General features: G+C 40.3%; 1 protein-coding gene across 1 annotated transcript in view; it reads right to left on the bottom strand.

Annotated features, from left to right (window-relative positions):
* The window catches only part of LOC311520162 (putative ATP-dependent RNA helicase DDX60), a 69,422-nt gene that overhangs the window by 33,854 nt on the left and 13,344 nt on the right, over positions 1-22,224 (bottom strand). The window contains exons 8-17 of the mRNA XM_084627432.1: positions 21,560-21,662; positions 20,291-20,406; positions 17,149-17,321; positions 11,083-11,335; positions 9,770-9,933; positions 8,831-8,983; positions 7,107-7,256; positions 2,729-2,848; positions 697-792; positions 39-154 (exon numbers count right to left, since the gene is read on the bottom strand). Of these exons, the coding sequence (XP_084483558.1) occupies positions 39-154; positions 697-792; positions 2,729-2,848; positions 7,107-7,256; positions 8,831-8,983; positions 9,770-9,933; positions 11,083-11,335; positions 17,149-17,321; positions 20,291-20,406; positions 21,560-21,662 (1,444 nt within the window). The remainder of the gene's footprint in view (positions 1-38; positions 155-696; positions 793-2,728; positions 2,849-7,106; positions 7,257-8,830; positions 8,984-9,769; positions 9,934-11,082; positions 11,336-17,148; positions 17,322-20,290; positions 20,407-21,559; positions 21,663-22,224) is intronic.

The following is a 22,224-nucleotide window of genomic DNA, read 5'->3' on the forward strand; positions in this document are numbered from 1 at the left end:
CACATGCTCTTATAAGTAAAAAAAAAGTTCATGCTTACTCAGTAAGATGTTCAGGGTTACTGATAGTTGCAGAGAGAGCCAGAAATGGACATCGAATCATAACCAGGAGGTGCTCCCAAACTTCTGCTCCAATTTCCCCACCAAGACAATGGACCTATATATATGTGAAAAAAATCAGCCTAAAATATGGAATGACATTTTAATGAGAAAAATAACTTACTTCATAAAATGAGTGCCAAAAATTCAGAAATTGCTGCATGTGTCATTAAGGACACACTCCCTATGCCCACTGAGTCCTTCTAATGACTTCAGTGGTATTGGATCAAATCTGAAGGACTCAATACTATATTCATTTTGGACCCAAGCCTCCCACTGACTTCCCTAGCAGTCTTAGATGCATAAGGAATACAGAATCTGCCCCTAAATTGTATGTTAGGTGTCAGATTTGGTGAGATTTAGGATTTCAATTTAAAAAAAAAATTTGGTAAATTTCTATGCAGTTAAATATAGCAGTACTATGAGGGACAAGATGGAAGTGGAAGAATTTATGTCTTGAAAATTAAGAAATTTACAGCTATATTGCCAGAGATGGGTGCTGGCCAGTAATAACAGATATTTTGAAAAATCCAGTCTTTGGTTCCTTCTTTCAAACATTTCATACATTAGCAAATTTGATTTCTGTTAAAAGACACCTACCTCATCAAATATAACATATCTTATTCTTTTGACCCAATCCTGGCGATGAGGGGATAGCAACAAGATTTCTAAACACTGAGGCACAGTCACAAGTATCTGAAAAGAAATGTTTGTGACCTATTACTTCTAAGCCTACTGACAAATGAAATGTAAAAAAAAAAAAAAAATAGCTTTCATCATTGAAAAGGGAGGGTAACTATAAATGTATAATGTCAGCAATGAGGACTTGCAGCTGCACCTGCCTAGTTCCTGGGTTGCCTATGAGCACAGCTGACCCACAGCAGGGACACTTGACTGACTACGCCAGCTGATTGGCCAAGTCAGCAAGCTGGCTCTTAAGCCCAACAGCAACAAATGATCTCTGGCTGTCCAATGCATATGCCCACAGCTGTGATCTCGCTTGTGCCTGTCTTGCTCCATCTGTTCTAGGCCTGCTTCCCTACTGATTCTGACCACAGGCTTTGGTTCCTGACTCTGGCTCTGGCTCCAGCCTTTAGGCCTTACCATCCACATCCCAGGTCATGACATAGTTGCCTGATCCCCAGATATGCAAGATATAAATAAACTTTACGTTTAACCTGATCCACCATGCACTAATGCTATTATGTATATGAGAATCACAACATTTTGCTAGAGTGGCTACTGCACCAAGGTCCCTATGTACTGCATATAGTTTATGACTTGTTTCACTTTTTCCCTGAACAAGGATGCTGCTTTGGGATTGGGCCCAATATGTGTTACAGATAACAAAAAAACTTTGGCCTACTTCTGTTGGAATAATTTAAAAAATGCAGTTCTATTTATTATATTTTATGTGTTTTTAAAAGTAGTGTTCTTTTTGTGGAAGAACATCAGCACAGGAACAAGTCCTCAAATGCAATGCAGTGTATATCTCACTGATGAGAAAATAATGAATATTGATGTTGTTTACTTTATGGCAAAGCTAACAGTGTTTCCAAAACTGTAAGGGCCAAGGTAATACTATAGCTTAACTATCATGTTCAATAAATGTGATCCTATCTAGATATCTTAGGGTTTTATAATGCTGCCCACCATCACTGCAGCTGAGTATCTTCCACAGAAAATTAATAGCAACAGCAAAGTCCCTAATGGACTTTACAGAGTCTCCTCCTTTTTCAGGGTGAAAACCCTGTTTGGGGTTTTGAATCTTTAATTAGCTTGGCTGTAATAGTACTACACCTGACTTTCAGTTTAAGGCATCCATAGAAGCTGTTTTCAACCAAGACAGCAAATCTATCCATCAGTTTTTTGCCAGGATCAATCTAAATCCTACAGTTTGCACTCTTGGAGGCCATTCACTGTGTGACTGGATATCAAGAACCCCAGTGTGGTTTTGGTGATGGATGCTGAATAGGAAAACACTGGGTATGAAGACTGGTGGGGATATATGGTTTGGTGAGGCTATTGGAAGGAAGGCTGGTGCTCATGGGAGCCACTAGCGATGGGAGATATTGAAGGCTCTGGAGGTGAGCAAAAGTGTGCTGGTGCTAAATGGGCTGTATTTCCCCATCCTCTGTCAATTCCACACACAGCCTTATGTGGGCTCCACACTTTCTTGCAGCACCTCAATCTGGAGCTGAGCACTATAACAGAAGGTTAGGAGTTGAGCATGTGGAAGGGAGGGTTTGAGTTTCCACTGGAGTTGGTTTGTACAGCAGCAGCAAGAGAAAAGAAGGGAGCAGAGAATCTCTTTCATTACCCTATCCTTGAACCTGCTGGGTGCTGATGCCTGAAGGATTTTGATTGGTTTTCTTTCTGTATTTCTCAACTACAGCATACAATCAAGCAAAGGCCCCTCACGGCCAATACGTAGGTTGTGCCCTACAGGTAGAGAGTTCCTAGTAGGCAGGATGGAACCTTGGGCTCAAGTAACTCAGATTTTTTCTAATCTTTACATAGTTATGTCAACATTATTTTTATCAAAAATAAACTTTATGAGGAGTCAATCAAAAGTGCAAAAGGCACTATTTAAATCAATTTAGTATGCAGTAATACATCTAGAATACTGTACCTGACAGTTCAGGGTATCATGGCGATAATCCCTTGTGAAAGTTCCACCTACTACTAATCCATGAGGCAATGTCTTGGTGAACCGATTGTATATAGTTCCCATCACTTGGTTTACAAGAGCCTAGTCATTATTACATAAAACAGATCATTAATAAAGCTACTAGAAAATGTACATCTACATTAGTATGGTGCTCTGAGATGTGCACAGGCTTCAAAATTTTCGACACCAATATTAATTTAGATCAGCAATAGAAGTTAAGAGTACTATAACAACATTTATTTTTTAGTTTTATTCATAACTGATATTGAAGAAACTTGATGTGTGAGCTGGTGTATATAATATTAATTCTGGATTTTAACTCTTTTTGCAAAAGTTTAAAACACAGATTCATAGATTCATAGATACTAAGGTCAGAAGGGACAATTATGATCATCTAGTCCGACCTCCTGCACAACGCAGGCCACAGAATCTCACCCACCCACTCCTGCAAAAAACCTCTCACCTATGTCTGAGCTATTGAAGTCCTCAAATCGTGGTTTAAAGACTTCAAGGAGCAGAGAATTCTCCAGCAAGTGACCTGTGCCCCATGCTACAGAGGAAGGCGAAAAACCTTCAGGGCCTCTTCCAATCTGCCCTGGAGGAAAATTCCTTCTCGACCCCAAATATGGCGATCAGCTAAACCCTGAGCATATGGGCAAGATTCACCAGCCAGATACTACAGAAAATTCTTTCCTGGGTAACTCATATCCCATCCCATCTAACATCCCATCACAGGCCATTAGGCCTATTTACCATGAATATTTAAAGATCAATTAATTACCAAAATCATGTTATCCCATCATACCATCTCCTCCATAAACTTATCGAGTTTAATCTTAAAGCCAGATAGATCTTTTGCCCCCACTGCTTCCCGTGGAAGGCTATTCCAAAACTTCACTCCTCTGATGGTTAGAAACCTTCGTCTAATTTCAAGTCTAAACTTCCCGATGACCAGTTTATATCCATTTGTTCTTGTGTCCACATTGGTACTGAGCTTAAATAATTCCTCTCCCTCTCTGGTATTTATCCCTCTGATATATTTATAGAGAGCAATCATATCTCCCCTCAGCCTTCTTTTAGTTAGGCTAAACAAGCCAAGCTCCTTGAGTCTCCTTTCATAAGACAAGTTTTCCATTCCTCAGATCATCCTAGTAGCCCTTCTCTGTACCTGTTGCAGTTTGAATTCATCCTTCTTAAACATGGGAGACCAGAACTGCACACAGTATTCCAGGATAGGTCTCACCAGTGCCTTGTATAATGGTACTAAAACCTCCTTATCTCTACTGGAAATGCCTCTCCTGATGCATCCCAAGACCGCATTAGCTTTTTTCACGGCTATATCACATTGGCGGCTCATAGTCATCCTATGATCAACCAATACGCTAAGGTCCTTCTCCTCCTCCATTACTTCTAATTGATGCGTCCCCATCTTATAACTAAAATTCTTGTTATTAATCCCTAAATGCATAACCTTACACTTCTCACTATTAAATTTCATCATATTACTATTACTCCAGTTTACAAGGTCATCCAGATCCTCCTGTATGATATCCCAGTCCTTCTCTAAATTGGCAATACCTCCCAGCTTTGTATCATCCACAAATTTTATTAGCACACTCCCACTTTTTGTGCCGAGGTCAGTAATAAAAAGATTAAATAAGATTGGTCCCAAAACTGATCCTTGAGGAACTCCACTGGTAACCTCCCTCCAACTTGACAGTTCACCTTTCAGTAGGACCCGTTGTAGTCTCCCCTTTAACCAATTCCCTATCCACCTTTCAATTTTCCTATTGATCCCCATCTTTTCCAATTTAAATAATAATTCCCCATGTGGCACAGTATCAAATGCCTTACTGAAATCTAGGTAAATTAGATCCACTGTGTTTCCTTTGTGTAAAAAATCTGTTACTTTCTCAAAGAAGGAGATCAGGTTGGTTTGGCATGATCAAACTTTTGTAAAATCATGTTGTATTTTGTCCCATTTACCATTGACTTCAATGTCCTTAACTACTTTCTCCTTCAAAAATTTTTCCAAGACTTTGCATACTACAGATGTCAAACTAACAGGCCTGTAGTTACCCGAATCACTTCTTTCCCCTTTCTTAAAAATAGGAACTATGTTAGCAATTCTCCAATCATACGGTACAACCCCTGAGTTTACAGATTCATTAAAAATTCTTGCTAACGGTTTTGCAATTTTGGGTCCCAATTCCTTTAATATTCTTGGATGAAGATTATCTGGGCCCCCTGATTTAGTCTCATTAAGCTGTTTGAGTTTCGCTTCTACCTCAGATATGGTAATATCTACCTCCATATCCTCATTCCCATTTGACTTGCTACCATTATCCCTAAGATCCTCTTTAGCCTTATTAAAGACTGAGGCAAAGTATTTGTTTAGATATTGGGTCATGCCTAGATTATCCTTGACCTCCACTCCATCCTCAGTGTTTAGTGGTCCTACTTCTTCTTTCTTTGTTTTCTTCTTATTTATATGGCTATGGAACCTTTTACTATTGGTTTTAATTCCATTTGCAAGGTCCAACTCTACTTGACTTTTAGCCTGTCTCACTTTATCCCTACATGTTCTGACCTCAAAAAGGTAGCTTTCCTTGCTGATCCCTCCCATCTTCTACTCCCTGTATGCTTTCTGCTTTTTCTTAATCACCTCTCTGAGATGCTTGCTCATCCAGCTTGGTCTACAACTCCTGCCTATGAATTTTTTCCCATTTCTTGGGATGCAGGCTTCCGATAGCTTCTGCAGCTTTGATTTAAAGTAATCCCAGGCCTCCTCTGCCTTTAGATCCATAAGTTCTTCAGTCCAATCCACTTTCCTAACTAATTTCCTTAATTTTTGAAAGTCAGCCCTTTTGAAATCAAAAACCCTAGTTGCAGATTTATTTTTATTTATCCTTCCATTCAGTTTGAACTGAATTAGCTCATGATCACTTGAACCAAGATTGTCCCCTACAACCATTTCTTCTATGAGGTCCTCACTACTCACCAAAACCAAATCTAAAATGGCATCCCCTCTAGTCAGTTCAGCAACTACTTGATGATGGAATCCATCAACTATTGCATCTAGGAAAATCTGAGCCCTATTATTATTACTAGCGCTCATCCTCCAGTCTATATCTGGGAAGTTAAAGTCTCCCATGATCATGCAGTTTCCATTAGTATTTACTTAGTTAAAAACATTTAAGAGGGCTCTATCCATATCCAAATTAGATCCTGGTGGTCTATAGCACAGCCCAACCACTATCCCAGGGGAGGCTCTAATAGTTTTCTTCCCCAATGTAATTTTTGCCCAGACGAACTCTGTCTTATCCATTTCATTGCTTCTTATTTCTTTACATTCTACCTCATCACTGATATACAATGCTACTCCACCACCTTTACCTTTATTTCTGTCTATCCTAAACAGCACATACCCTTCAATACCTGTAGTCCAGTCATGACTACTATTCCACCACGTTTCTGTTATCCCTATAATATCTGGTTTCACGTCCTGCACCAGTAGCTCTAGTTCCTCCATTTTGTTACGTAGGCTCCTCGCACTGGTGTACAAACATCTTAATTTTTGCTGTTTGGCCTACAGTATGTTCCAGAATTTTCCAAAAGTCAGACTCTGAGGGTGCAGGCAAAATTTGTGTGCACAGATTCTTTATTTGCAAATGCAAATGCCATTTGGATTCCCAACAATCACAAATGTGCACAGAATTTGATTTCACATGCAGTATTGAAAAGCTGCACATGTATTACATGCATCATATATGCACTGAATGTGCATTCCTAGTTTTCTGTGTGTTAATATCCAGACTTATAACAGTTAATGCTAAAAATTAGCTTTGAAAGGATTATAAAACCCCAAGCTTCACAGTTTAAGACGATTTCTAACTATCTGGGATTAGGATAAAACCCTCATTAAAAAGATTATCCCACATTTGCCTATTATGGGGTTTCTTGCTTCTTTCTCTGAAGCATCTGGTACTACCGCTATCAGAGACTGGATATTTGACTAGATTGACCTTAGGTCCGATCCAGCAGGCAATTACTAGGTTCCTATGTTTTTTGATACCCTGATCAAATGCTACTTTCATCATTGACATAATATACACTTATTTAGTGCTTGCCACCTTCAAAGTGCTGTATGAACATTAACACAAACTAAATTCTGTATATCAGATGGGATATTTCTAAACATGTTTAATTAAAGTAGATATGTCTAATTAAAACAGACATATATAATCTAAACCAGTTTAAATAATCACTAAAATTGTTTTAATCGTATCGGGAAACACTATAGTCAACATACAAAATATGTAATTAGATATAGCCATACCTTTGTTGGTGAAACATATACAACTACTCCTTCATTGCTCTCTTTCAGAACTTTCTCCATGCAATAATATGAAGCATAGGTTTTCCCTGATGAAGTAGGAGCAACAATCACTGCAGACTCATTATTGTCTACAACATCAAGAAGCTCTCGCTGGAGATAAAACAAGTCATTTCTTTCAATACATTTCATTTTATATATATATAGATTCTAGATTGATATGCTTAATATCAATATTATAAAGTTCAAAACATTTTTCTCTGTTGCTGCAGTAGTGTTATATTTTTTCCATCACACTTTGATTTTTAATTGTAAACTATCTTTTTCTGTAATTTGGCCTGGAAAATTCATTTGGGCTTGAATTGTTGATGCAAGGAAGTTTTCAGTTCAAAAGGGAACTTTTCCAAAAAAAAAGCAAAATATGAACCAGTCAGTTCAGCAGTATATAATTTAAAAGCAAAAAAGTCACCATTTTCTCTAATGCAGTCATTGTTTCTTACATCAGAAATGTTATACCAGTACTGCTTAACCACACAGCCCAGAGCTCTCCCCAACTCCCACTCCCCAGCATTTCATTATTCTTCTCCCCACCCTACCAATGACCTTTAGAAGTTGGCCAGGGTGGAGGTCAGAGGGAGGAAGTGGCAGCACTGCCAATCTCTTCCCCACTCCCAGCATATTTGCCAAGTTTTATGTTGCTCCTCAAGCAAGTGACATTTTTGCAGGTGTGAACATGAGAAAAGAGCAAGCTGTTTCTGATTCAGCCTTTCTCCCCCTTTCTACTGATAATATGGAGAGAGCTATGTTTGCTATGTTTGCTGAGGGAACAGGCGTTCCTTCAGAACATGCAGCAGCTTGGATCAACTGTTCTTTTCCTAGAGACAGGTGGATGGAGAAGGGCAGCCAATTCAACAAGGATTTACCCATAGACTAGGAGCTTTCCCCTGACAAAAAATTGTTTCTCTGCAGTGTAAACCCAGAGATTTGACAAGTTTTCTTATCCTTGGGCCATTGGAAGCTTTGGGTGTACAAGAAATGTGGGATTGTTTCCCAGACAGTCCAATGAAATAGTTAAATGTAAAACCCCACTACAGTGTATTTGTTACAGATATTGTGTAAATAAGTAATAACACACTAAATGCACTGAAACTATTACTCTCCACCCTGTGTAAAAAAAAAAAAGTTTGTACTTCACTGGTACATTTCTAATTGTCTTTCAATAAATAACTTAAAATTAAAACTCAGATTATGCATGAAAGTGAATCATATTACAATTATTACCACCCATGCACACAAAGTTCCAGAGGTATTCTTGATACTTAACAGACAGGTAAAAAATGATAGGTTGCTGCCCTGCAGAGTTTAGATTCTAAGGCCCTGATCTCGAATGGGGATCTGTGACTGCAGAGTCTTGTACCATGCAGTTTCACTGCCTTCCACAGGACATCACTGCATTGTCTTCTGGGACACCATATGGCCTTGGGAGTCAGTGTTAGAAGATCCCAATGCAGGACTGGGGCTTCAAGTAGCATAAGACAGAAAGTAGCATAAGACTGTAAACAACAGATAAAAGGGGGTAAATGAGAGGATAAATTACAACAGTGAGAGAAATGAAATATGTTTATTATCATGTATGACTCTCATTTATTGCTTTTTTAAATTTTGAAAGAAAACCTTGACAGAATCTCTAACAGCACTATTTAAAAATAGTTTACATGTAACACTACCTGCCATGTGTCTGGTATAAAATGCTGTACTCTGGGATCTGGATCTTTCCTCTCTTCTCTGAACAAGTAGCAGCCCATATATTGCAGCTGAAAACGAGCTGCTCCCATCTCAGTAGTATATTCAGTTATCTTCTCATTGTCACTTTCTATTATCTGCAAGGTCAAATTAAAATTCAAGACAGATTTAGAATTAGGGATAGAGTAATTGAAAATGGCATCTGGCTTTTGCATTGTAGAACATTATACAAGCTTTGAAAAAATAGTTTGATGTGTGCTGAGGAGGCGAGGTGACTTTCAGACACTTCCATACCGAAGACCATACAATGCTGGCTTGAGCAATGCATGAAATCATAAAAGTTAATGGGAATTCTACATGCAGATGTAGTGAGAATGGTGACCATAATTTTTTAATGGATCTGATAGTTATCAGCAAAGTCCATGTACTCTAAGGCAAGCTGAATATACATCTGCATTTGTCTGCTATGGAAAGATTTGATTCCACAAGTATTATTCAATGTTAAATTACAGACTGATGTAATACATGAAACAAGTATAAATGGCTGCAGTTATGTCTCCCTGAGCCTGCAGAAAGCCTAAAACAACAGCTCATACTGTATAAATAATTGCATATCAGCTACATTTTATGAAGGACTGAATAACTTGTATAAATTTTTGTTAAGATTCTATTTTATATCATTCTGTGAGGTTTAGAACCATCTTTTCTTGTTCTACAGTGTTACAATGCAACATTTGGATGATAAAAGTGGCAGTGTAAAGTAACACATTGGGAAGTTGGCTTCAATTTGGCCAGGTTCAGGCCCAATGGGTGTAAACTGTCAGGAAATGGGCACAAGTGCCAAAGTAATCTTTGTTGTACCACTTTAAATTGCATTGGTTAATTATATTCTGTAAAAATTAACTGTATTCTATAAGAATTACCTGGCTAGACAAAGAGCATGCCAAATTCTCAAATCCAAGGTATTTCAGACATCTGGACAACTTTTGTACATGTGACTTCTTTAATAGTTCCTGGTGTTTTTCAAGAAGTATATGAATTCTCCTCATCACTTGTACAGCTATGCTTAAATCTCTCGATTTTTTGCCTAAAATAAATAAAGGAACCATTTGATATATAATCAAATCATCAGAAGCTATTTCAATCTACCCTTCAGGTTTTGGGACCAGACCCCACTCCTCCAACCATGTGTGCGGTGTTTTTTAAATTTTATTTTATTTTTAAAAGATCCCAGGAGAGGTGGCATGGCTCTTTCCCCATACTTGGACTATGTGATTGGACTATGTGCAGACGAAATGCTCTAGCTGCTCATACAGGCCAAACCTGCAAGGGGCCAGGGCGTAGGCTGTCTGGCCTAGTGGTCACTGCTGGGTTGGTGTCACCAAGTCAAGGATGGCCACAATGCACTAGTCTGCGAGCAGGTACCAGTGTAATTGCTACAGCTGGGCTCACTAGGCAAATGTCAGGGTCAGAGTCAAGCAAATGTCAAAGACCAGAGGTCAGCAGTAGTTACCAGGCTGGAATCAGGAGGCAAGAGTCTAGGTCAGAGTCAAAGACCAGAGATCAGTACCAGGCTGAAGTCAGGGTAAGAGACTAGAGATTGGAAACACAAGGCAAGGTCTAGAGCCACAGCAAGTTACATGTCTGCTTGGTTGTTCAGACACCTTCCTAGGGCACCTTCTAGGATGAAATAGTAAGCATGGGCCAATCAGAGGGGTATAGGTTGCTATTGCTCTGGCCCCTTCAGGACGTACTTCCTGTGGCACCTAATCTCCATAATACTCTTTAGCTGCAGCTTTACACATGCTCCTGATAGTGTTGTGGGGATGTTAACTGCCCCAGGCTCTACAGACCAGTCCAGTCACCTTCCGTTGTACAACTCAGCTCAGTGAACAGCTTATGCATTCTTCTACATTTTGTACAGTGAAATCAAGATTTTATGTTTGTAATGTGTGCCTACTGTTTGGTGATATAAGAAAACAGTTACAATATAGTTTAAGTGGGTAATTTAAATCTGACTCATGGCATCCCTAATTTGCCAATAGTGGGCTAAATTCTGGCCAGCAATTGAAAAGAGGCTTAATTCTTCCCATACTTCAAAATTAGCATTACTATGTGCCTTTATTCTAGCTGTGAAAGTCTAATGAAAGCTTTGGAGGTGGTGGGGGTTGGGGGCTGGGACTGGGGATGCAGGATGCAGAATGATTGTGGCCCAAAATGAATTCAGAAAACATACCTTGGCTTCTACAGTGTTCCTTCCAAACTTCTAAACAAACATTCAGTCCTGCCATTTCTGCTGTGAATTTCACAGAATTACTTTGACATGTCTTAAGGAAATTCTCCAGTCTATTTATTCCACAGGCAAAATTCTCTTTAATTTCACTTTCAGTTGACACAGATAAGGCACTCCATTGTTCCTGTTCTTTCTTCTCTTCTTTAGCTTCTAGTCGCTTCTGGTTTTCCTCTGCAATTATTTCTGCTTTACTTTTCTACAAAAAAATTAATAAAGATATACAGAACTAAACACCAATGTGTGCAAGCAATATGAAAAATTGCAATATGTAATATGTAAGCCTTGAGCCCAATCCTTGGAAGTAAATGGGAGTTTCGCCTGAATAATGACTGACTGCAAATTATAGGATTTTGCCCCATTTGTGTGTTTTGTTTTGCTTTGAATTTTGTTTAAAATAGTACTGAATTCTGTGCAGGTCATAATTTATTGGTAAATACTGGTACATGTTTTACAAAAAAAGGCTTATTCAACAAATCATACTAAAAGTATACGAAATAGTTCTTTAACTTTCTAATATCTAAAGAGCCACAAACATGAACAATGAAAAAGATGGTTTAAGTCACAACCTTAAGGCATTTATTTTAAGCCTGGAAAATGAAAATTCTAATTGTATTTCCAGGTATTTCAGTAAACTGAAGACAATTAGGGACTAATCAAATGCCCACTGAAGTCAATGAAAAGACTCTTGGGGATTTCAATGGGCATTTGATCAGGCCCTAAAACTATACTCCACACTGAATGATACAAAATGGTAATGATATTTTAACTAAGAAATACAGTAATAATTATTATTGCTCAATCTTGCCCATTAACACTTTTTCATGTATCCTGTGAAATCAGAAACAGTGCACGTATTATTCTAGTCAGCAATTTAATATGGAATAGTGCTTGCAGGATCAAATCTTTCTTGATATATAAATTCAGACATTATTTGTCACAAATGCAGGGAAATCAAAATCAAAGATCTTTTAGATTTTGCATTGGTTAGGAATATTTTCTCAAAACAAACACAAACTAATGTCCTCTATTGCCATCCCTGTCACCCCAAATGTTAGTACTAGCCATGAGTGCAACTAAGACTTGAGACTTTAACCCACAAATTGTAGCTCAGAACCAAGAGTACAGTACCTGCCTGAGAGGAGGTACGCTAAGGGCTGCATTAAGGAGGCTGTGTTGGTGAGTATCTGAGTGTTTGTTTGTTGTGAGTATCTGAGTGTTTGTATCTGAGTGTTTGTTGTGAGGACAGTTTGACCGTGTGCTTGATTGGTTGTTTGAAAAGGGCGGGAACTGGGAGTGCTTTGTTCCAGGTGAGCCTTAAGTGGGCCTGACTGTATAAAATGCCAGTCAGCTGCGAACCAGCTGAGCAGCTAACAGAAGGAGTTTGCCTGGGTGTTCGCCCGGGGAGAGCCCACTGAGGCTTACATCTTGCCAGCTTCTCTGAGTAATTACTACAAATCCTGAGGAAGCTCGTAGAAGGAAGGTAATATGGATGGGGGGTGTTCAGCTGTTGTGACCTGCACTGGATGTGCTATGTTTGTCTTTCTTCCACAGGACAGAAGCAACTTTGTCTGTACAAAGTGCAAGCTGGTCTCCATATTGGAAGAGAAGGTTCAAGGTCTGGAGCAACAGGTATCGACCCTGCATTGCATAAGAGAAACTGAAGATTTCCTGGACAGATGTCAGGATATGCTTCTACGGGCACAAGGTTCAGAAGATTCAGAGCAGGCTGTACATCGGGGACAGGAGTACGGTGAAGAAATTTGGCATCATGTGACCTCCAGAAGTAAAAAGGGGAACGTCCATGTACCAGCAACGCATATACAGGTAAGTAACCATTTTCATGTTCTCTCCACAGGTACTAATGCGGAGAGTGGACCAAATGATACGTCTGAGGGAAGGGAGCAGAAGGAGACTCCGCCGATTGGAAGGCATGAGATGCACTGTCCTAGGGTTGGGGGTTCCACGACCACCGCTCCCAAGAGAAGGAGGCGGGTGGTGGTGGTCAGGGACTCTCTCCTCAGGGGGACTGAGTCATCTATCTGCCACCCCGACCAGGAAAACGGAGAAGTCTGCTGCTTGCCAGGAGCTAAGATTCGCGATGTGACAGAGAGACTGCCGAGACTCATCAAGCCCTCGGATCGCTACCCCTTCCTGCTTCTCCACGTGGGCACCAATGATACTGCCAAGAATGACCTTGAGCGGATCACTGCAGACTATGTGGCTCTGGGAAGAAGGATAAAGGAGTTTGAGGTGCAAGTGGTGTTCTCATCCATCCTCCCCGTGGAAGGAAAAGGCCTGGGTAGAGACTGTCGAATTGTGGAAGTCAATGAATGGCTACGCAGGTGGTGTCGGAGAGAAGGCTTTGGATTCTTTGACCATGGGATGGTCTTCCAAGAAGGAGGAGTGCTAGGCAGAGACGGGCTCCACCTAACCAAGAGAGAGAAGAGCATCTTCACAAGTAGGCTGGCTAACCTAGTGAACTAGGTTCACCGGGGGAAGGAGACCAAAGCCCTGAGGTAAGTGGGGAAGTGGGATACCGGGAGGAAGCACCAGCAGGAGCGCGTGAGAGGGGAGGGTTCCTGCCTCATACTGAGAAAGAGGGGCAATCAGCGGGTTATCTCAAGTGCCTATACACAAATGCACGAAGCCTGGGAAACAAGCAGGGAGAACTGGAAGTCCTGGCAAAGTCAAGGAATTATGATGTGACTGGAATAACAGAGACTTGGTGGGATAACTCACATGACTGGAGTACTGTCATGGATGGATATAAGCTGTTCAGGAAGGACAGAAAAAGTGGGGGAGTTGCACTGTATGTAAGAGAGCAGTATGATTGCTCAGAGCTCAAGTATGAAACTGCAGAAAAACCTGAGAGTCTCTGGATTAAGTTTAGAAGTGAGAGCAACAAGGGTGATGTCGTGGTGGGAGTCTACTATAGACCACCAGACCAGGGGGATGAGGTGGACGAGACTTTCTTCCGGCAACTCGCAGAAGTTACTAGATCGCACGCCCTGGTTCTCATGGGAGACTTCAAACACCCTGATATCTTCTGGGAGAGCAATACAGTGGTGCACAGACAATCCAGGAAGTTTTTGGAAAATGTAGGTGACAATTTCCTGGTGCAAGTGCTGGAGGAAACAACTAGGGGCAGAGCTCTTCTTGACCTGCTGCTCACAAACCGGGAAGAATTAGTAGGGGAAGCAAAAGTGGATGGGAACCTGGGAGGCAGTGACCATGAGATGGTTGAGTTCAGGATCCTGACAAAAGGAAGAAACAAAAGCAGCAGAATACGGACCCTGGACTTCAGAAAAGCAGACTCTGACTCCCTCAGGGAACTGATGGGCAAGATCCCCTGGGAGAATAACATGAGGGGGAAAGGAGTCCAGGAGAGCTGGCTATATTTTAAAGAATCCTTATTGAGGTTACAGGGACAAACCATCCCGATGTGTAGAAAGAATAGTAAATATGGCAGGCGACCAGCTTGGCTTAAATACAAAAAGGAAGCTTACAAGAAGTGGAAGATTGGACAAATGACCAGGGATGAGTATAAAAATATTGCTCGGGCATGCAGGAGTGAAATCAGGAAGGCCAAATCACACCTGGAGTTGCAGCTAGCAAGAGATGTTAAGAGTAACAAGAAAGGTTTCTTCATGTATGTTAGCAACAAGAAGAAAGTCAAGGAAAGTGTGGGCCCCTTACTGAATGAGGGAGGCAATCTAGTGACAGAGGATGTGGAAAAAGCTAATGTACTCAAGGCTTTTTTTGCCTCTCTCTTCACAAACAAGGTCAGCTCCCAGACTGCTGCACTGGGCAGCATAGCATGGGGAGGAGGTGACCAGCCCTCTGTGGAGAAAGAAGTGGTTCGGGACTATTTAGAAAAGCTGGACGTGCACAAGTCCATGGGGCCAGATGCGTTGCATTCGAGAGTGCTAAAGGAGTTGGCGGATGTGATTGCAAAGCCACTGGCCATTATCTTTGAAAACTCATGGCGATCCGGGGAAGTCCCGGACGACTGGAAAAAGGCTAATGCAGTGCCCATCTTTAAAAAACGGAAGAAGGAGGATCCTGGGAACTACAGGCCAGTCAGCCTCACCTCAGTCCCTGGAAAAATCATGGAGCAGGTCCTCAAGGAATCAATTCTGAAGCACTTAGAGGAGAGGAAAGTGATCAGGAACAGTTAGCATGGATTCACCAAGGGCAAGTCATGCCTGACTAATCTAATTGCCTTCTATGATGAGATAACTGGCTCTGTGGATGAAGGGAAAGCAGAGGACGTGTTGTTTCTTGACTTTAGCAAAGCTTTTGACACTGTCTCCCACAGTATTCTTGCCAGCAAGTTAAAGAAGTATGGGCCGGATGAATGGACTATAAGGTGGATAGAAAGCTGGCTAGATTGTCGGGCTCAACGGGTAGTGATCAATGGCTCCATGTCTAGTTGGCAGCTGGTATCAAGTGGAGCACCCCAAGGGTCGGTCCTCGGGCCGGTTTTGTTCAATATCTTCATAAACAATATGGAGGATGGTGTGGATTGCACCCTCAGCAAGTTTGCAGATGACACTAAACTGGGAGGAGAGGTAGATACACTGGAGGGTAGGGATAGGATACAGAGGGACCTAGACAAATTGGAGGATTGGGCCAAAAGAAATCTGATGAGGTTCAACAAGGACAAGTGCAGAGTCCTGCACTTAGGACGGAAGAATCCCATGCACCGCTACAGACTAGGGACCGAATAGCTAGGCAGCAGTTCTGCAGAAAAGGAGGTAGGGGTTACAGTGGACGAGAAGCTGGATATGAGTCAACAGTGTGCCCTTGTTGCCAAGAAGGCCAATGGCATTTTGGGATGTATAAGTAGGGGCACTGCCAGCAGATCGAGGGACGTGATCGTTCCCCTCTATTCGACACTGGTGAGGCATCATCTGGAGTACTGTGTCCAGTTTTGGGCCCCACACTACAAGAAGGATGTGGAAAAATTGGAAAGAGTCCAGCGGAGGGCAACAAATGATTAGGGGACTGGAACACATGAGTTATGAGGAGAGGCTGAGGGAACTGGGGATGTTTAGTCTACGGAAGAGAAGAATGAGGGGAGATTTGATAGCTGCTTTCAACTACATGAAAGGGGGTTCCAAAGAGGATGGCTCTAGACTGTTCCCAGTGGTAGCAGATGACAGAACAAGGAGTAATGGTCTCAAGTTGCAGTGGGGGAGATTTAGGTTGGATATTAGGAAAAACTTTTTCACTAGGAGGGTGATGAAACACTGGAATGCGTTACCTAGGGAGGTGGTGGAATCTCCTTTCTTAGACGTTTTTAAGGACAGGCTTGACAAAGCCCTGGCTGGGATGATTTAGTTGGGGATCGGTCCTGCTTTGAGCAGGGGGTTGGACTAGATGACCTCCTGAGGTCCCTTCCAACCCTGATATTCTATGGTTCTATGATTCTATTCAACTGTACTGTATTGACATTAATTTGATCCACAAACACTGACATAAAAGATGTGTCATATACATGTATTTTTCAAATTTGGAATATTCATATGAGCCACCTGCATCTTCCGTGTGATTGTTTCAATCTTTTTAATGGCTATTTTGATATAGTTTTCAAGCAGCATATTTAAACAAACCTCAAAAATCTCATTCAATTTTTAAACTGATTATTTCTGAAAAGGTTTTGTAAAAAGCCAACCCTACCTTAAATTTATTTTTTGTTTCCTACCCAATCACATATTAATTGTATAAGTCTCCAAAATTAAAGCTTTCTGTTATTTTACTGCTCCAGCTCCAAACACAGGTACTTGTTTATATTTCTGTACAGGGATAAAAATGGGTTTACACTAATTACCAGTTAAATCTAGGGTGCAAGGATGGATTTATTCTTTCAATAAAAATTACTAATGTTTGACAAATGAAAAATCCCAGGTAAGTATTCTTGACTAAAGCAACTACACCAGAAGGAAAAATCTTAGCTTTTACAGCAGAAAGCATAGGTATGCTATGGAACAACTTGAATATGCTTACATGTAATTTTTTTGTCTTTGTGACAGCAGCCTTAGTGCTTGTGGGAACCAAGGGCACATCCGCCTGGGTTACAATTGTCTTTGAAATGTTGCCTTCCAACGATCTTCCATAAAGTCGATAATAAGACTGTAACTTTTGTATGCCCCTTCTTTCTTTTGGACCTTTGGACTTTGCTACAGCAAACAAAGAACATTATTTTTGACTTATAAGGTAATTGGTGGAATTCCAATGTGTTAGTTTTTTGGCAAGAGATGAAAGCTCCAAATTTAGGCCTTGGATAAAATTTTCAAAAGTGCCCCAAGGCCGGAATTTGAAAGGTATATAGACATTTAGCTCTCTTTAACCCCTTTTCAAAATCTGACCCTAGCTGACATAAGAATTTAAGTCCCAGTTTCAAAACTGATTTAGGTACTTAAGGCCAGATTCACAAAGGTACTTAGGCACTTATGCCCAACATTTAGGCATTTTCAAAACTATGCTCAACTGCTGCCTATATCCCCGCAGATGGGCATGTGTAAAGCCACCTAAGTCCTGAATGCTCCCTCACAGCTAGTGAGCTTCTCAGAACCCTACTGCAAACCAAAATCCTGGCAACCATGAAGCAGAATTCTCAAACTAGGTTAGGGTACATATATTTCACAAACACATCTACAGCTCAGGGCCAGCACAAAAGACAGCATACTTGTGTATTTCCAAAATACTCCCATGGGATGTGGGAGATCCAAGTTTGAATCCCCACTCTGCTTGATCTGGAGCAGGACTATAGTCTCCAACATCCCAGCTGAGTGCCCTAATCACTGGGCTATTGGTATTCTGAGGACACACACCATCCATCTATTGTTTGTGCTGGGCCTGCACCTGTAGGCATGCTGGCAAGAGAGTCATTCTCTCACCTAGTTTGAGAATCCTGCTTCAGAGCCACTGGGGCTTTGGCTTGCATTTAGGCTTTGAGCTGCTTATTTACTATGGGGTGGCATCAAGACTTAGGCAGCTTTGCATGTGCCCACCTATGGAAACTAGGTTCCATGAAGACTTAGGTCTCTACACAGCAGTTGAACAACTGTGGCTGGTCTAAGTCAGCTGATTCAGACTTACAGACCTCATATTACACGGCTGTGGAATTGTGGTATAGATATCTGGGATCAGACTGGAGCCCAAGCTCTTAGACTCTGTAGATGAGGATGGTCCCAGAGCCCATGCTCCAGCCCAAGCATCTACACTGCAGTTTTACAGTCCTACAGCCTGAGCCCTGCAAGCCCAAGTCAGCTGGCCTTGGCCAGCCGCGTGTTTAACCGCTATGTAGACATACCCTATGGGGTTAGGCAGCAGCGGGGTAGTAGTTTTGAGAATGTGAGTTGCACCAAAGTGTTAGACTAAAGAGGCATTTCGGTGTGAATCTGGACCTTAGACCTTGCAATGCTAAGTAAAGCAATGGATCTTTGAAAATCTAGGCATTAGGCACCTAAAGATGCAGATAGGTACCTACTGGGATTTTCAAAAACACCTGGATGCCAGCACATAACCTTCAAAGGAAATCCCATTTGGTCCCTTTTTGCCACTTTAGGTGCCTAAATACTTTTTAAAATCTGGCTCAAAGCTATTATACTCCCAGTAATAAGTCATATACCATCATGAATCATTTCATATTGACCCTTACATAAATGTTCAAACTACAGTAGTAAAGACCTCTCATTAAGACTAGCAGTGTTAAACAGTTTACACAAAGTTTACATTACAATAAATAATAATGAGAAGGTGTTACTTAAGCAAGGATAGAAAGATGGTTAAAACAACCTAATAGTAAAACTTCATAGCAGCTGAGAGATCTTGTCATGAGAGGGATGTGGTAGTTTCTTTTGAAGTTATAGTCACCAGTGCTTCTCAAGTGGCTGAACTTCAAGGAGCAATGCCACATATCTTCTCTACACCATATATCATAGAGATTCAGAGAAGTCTTTAAAGTTGGTCATTTTTTTAGAAAGCTGAATTAGAAACCATTTTTGTGCTACTAATTCAATTACTTAACTTAAAAGTAAAAGTATAAAGCAGCTTATCTATCTGCAACATACAGCAACTGGGCTGGAGTGGAAAAAAATGACTAATGTAATGGATTGTGGAGTTCCACCAGGAATGAAGCTCTTAAAGAAGAACATCCAACATCAATTATAATATGGCTTGAGACACTTATTGGTCAAAGGCATTTTCTGTTCTAGTTTATTCTGTTCCATTCACATTCTTATCTTATGCCCATTGCCATGGCATCTGAGCATCTGGCCACTTAGTGTCATATTCATGTTTAATCCCTACAAAACACAATCACTAGACATATATACATAGCAGGTGTACATATCCATTATAAGTAAATAGTAAAGTGATACCAGAGATGAATCTGATGCATTGAGTTTACACTAGTTATTTTATAAATGAATAACTATCTGTTAATAATCACACAGAAGTCCTGTAAAATGCCTCATAAGATGTTTTATTCACTATATAATGCTCTGGCAGATGGTAATTTTTCAACAGAGCAAGAGTTTTGTATACAAGTGGCTGGTAGCCCCTCAAATGTATATTTAACTTGATAATACAAATGTGCAAATCTAAGATCAATGTGGAGTCCTGGTTTATTTTCTGGGTATGTGAAAACAGGAAAAATTGCCAGAAAATTAAAAAGTATACAAGTTATTTTGCTTTCTACTGCTATTTTCATAGGGTAAATCTAGCCATGGCCCCATTTGTGCAGTCATCTGAACTCTTATGCATATGAACTGAGTAGTTAAATACAGTTACCCAAACTGCAATTTTAAATACCAAATTGTATGTGTACATATATATTGTCTATGTGTAAAGTTCTGCACAAGTGACAAATTTTTGCACAAATTTTTGCAAAAGGGAGCCTCATGAAAATATGGCTTATAGCATTGATTGTATCATAAATCTTTGGTCTATTCAAGATAAATTAATGTAATCAGGCAAAATATATTTACTATAAAACTAATTATTGTAATAATACCCATTTGAAGTATATTTATATAATATGTGGAAAATTATCTGGAATGAAAGCAGTCTTTCCTCTAAAATGTGATAACCTTGACAACAGTAGAGTTTTATCCAACTAGACAAGTAGGTCTTATGTTTTTACCATCATTGGTGCACTTCGTTCTGTCATAATCATCACTGAGAGGTTTGCCTGAATGCCAATGCCGAAGTTCATCAAATTCTGTTTGTTTAATAAGTGAAGTAACTGCAGGATCATTGCTGAAAAATACACACAGTATATACAGTGATACTTATGTATTTTTAGTTTTCTGGCACATCCTATATAACAAGCCTTATACCCACTTCATTATAAACAAAATGTTTTGGCATTCGTTGTAATACCTAATACTGACTAGAAGAGTATGTCATACCAAAGAGATCTTTTTTTCACTTGTATATTCTTAATTTTTCTGTGGCAGGCACCTGATTCCTCATGACTTCATTTTGCTCTTGTAGCTTCCTGTCCTCCCCACTTAACTCTTTATGGATTAGTGAAGAATCATATTGCATAAGTCACAGAATTAATCTTTAATAGTGCACATCTGTATTGTCTGACTTTGTATTTGATACTTAGTTTACTGCAAATCCACACTTCTTGGCCACAGAAACAACAAAGTTCCATGCATAATTTTGTCAAAGCAGGATTTGGGAGTCAGTACAGGAGGGGTACATCCTTTGTGTGTCACAGAACACAACTCTGTTAGGACTCCCTGTATGGGAATACAAAGCAGGTGTTTGAGCAGAGCAGGGGAACACTGAGAAAGGGACAAATGAAGAGAATCTACTGCCATAAAGATTCTCCACTCACAGCAGGGGTTCATTGAGGGTTTAAACGGCTACTACCCCCACCCCTCCAGGTAGCTTTCATGGAGCAACTCTGAAGCCATTTATGGGCCTGAGTGGAGGGAAAGGTTTTCTCCTCAGCATCCCAATACAGAGCCTGTTACTAGGGTTAAATCCTGTTAACCATAAAACCTACAAATCTATAGTTACTTAATCTTTATTCAGGTAACGCTCTCATTTGAATCAATTTGCATTCTGTGATTGGCTTCTATGGGATCAGTATCTGGCCCTTCAAGTACACATTGTATGGTAAAAGCAGCTATTTGAAACTGTAGAGCAAGCATTATCAGAGACTGTAAGGCTAATCAACAACTGGATAAAGAATACAACATGGAGTCAGGATTTAGAATCTGAGTCATCCTTACTCTGCACCTAATGTTAATATTTACACCAGTTCAAAGTGGATGTAAAATACTACCTACTGCACAAGTGTAAATAATGACATAAGATGCAGGGCAGTAAAGAATCAGCTCATAGCATCTCATTTAATTAAAAAAGAAAAACCCGGACAAATGTAAAAAGAATGTACCTGCTTAAAATAGGTAAATCTGCCAAAACAGCTCCAGCATAATCTTCAACAAGGTCAGATTTCACTGGGATGAGCCCTATACTGGGAATTTCTTCCTTAGATTCTTTGCAGGGTTAATGAAAACGTGATAAATACTGGTTAACTAAAACATACACTCTTATGTTACCTTCTGCAATTCCAAAGAGCAAAAAGTATATACAACATCCTGCTAATTTTTGTCAAGTGTATGTTATAAATCAAATGGTAACAAGAAATACAAGTTAAGTAATAATCAGTGATGTTAAAGGAGAATTTGTAATATTATGGTATACATTGAATATAAATTATGAGTCTGATTGTAAATGGCCTCTATGTTGATTCACAAGAGATGTGGGGAACACAAGAGACTTCCTTTTATATTACAAAAGGTCTTCTGGAGAGCGCTGCGGTGTTTTAACAAAACATTTGAAAAACTTAACCGAAGTTACTCTCAAGTATGGAAAGAATAAATGCCTGATAACGATAGACAGGAAAGTCACAGACCTTGCAGCTCAGTCCAGAGGCAGGGGATAAATGGTCCTTAAGCCAACTGTGCATCCTTCTGATTCTGAGCTGCTATATGGCTCCCAGTGTAATTAGACAGCCCAGAGGGCATGTTTAGGTTGCAGTATCCTCCCAGGACTGCC

The sequence above is a fragment of the Lepidochelys olivacea genome, assembly GCF_965140295.1.
Source record: "Lepidochelys olivacea isolate rLepOli2 genome assembly, chromosome: 4".
NCBI lineage: Eukaryota > Metazoa > Chordata > Testudines > Cheloniidae > Lepidochelys > Lepidochelys olivacea.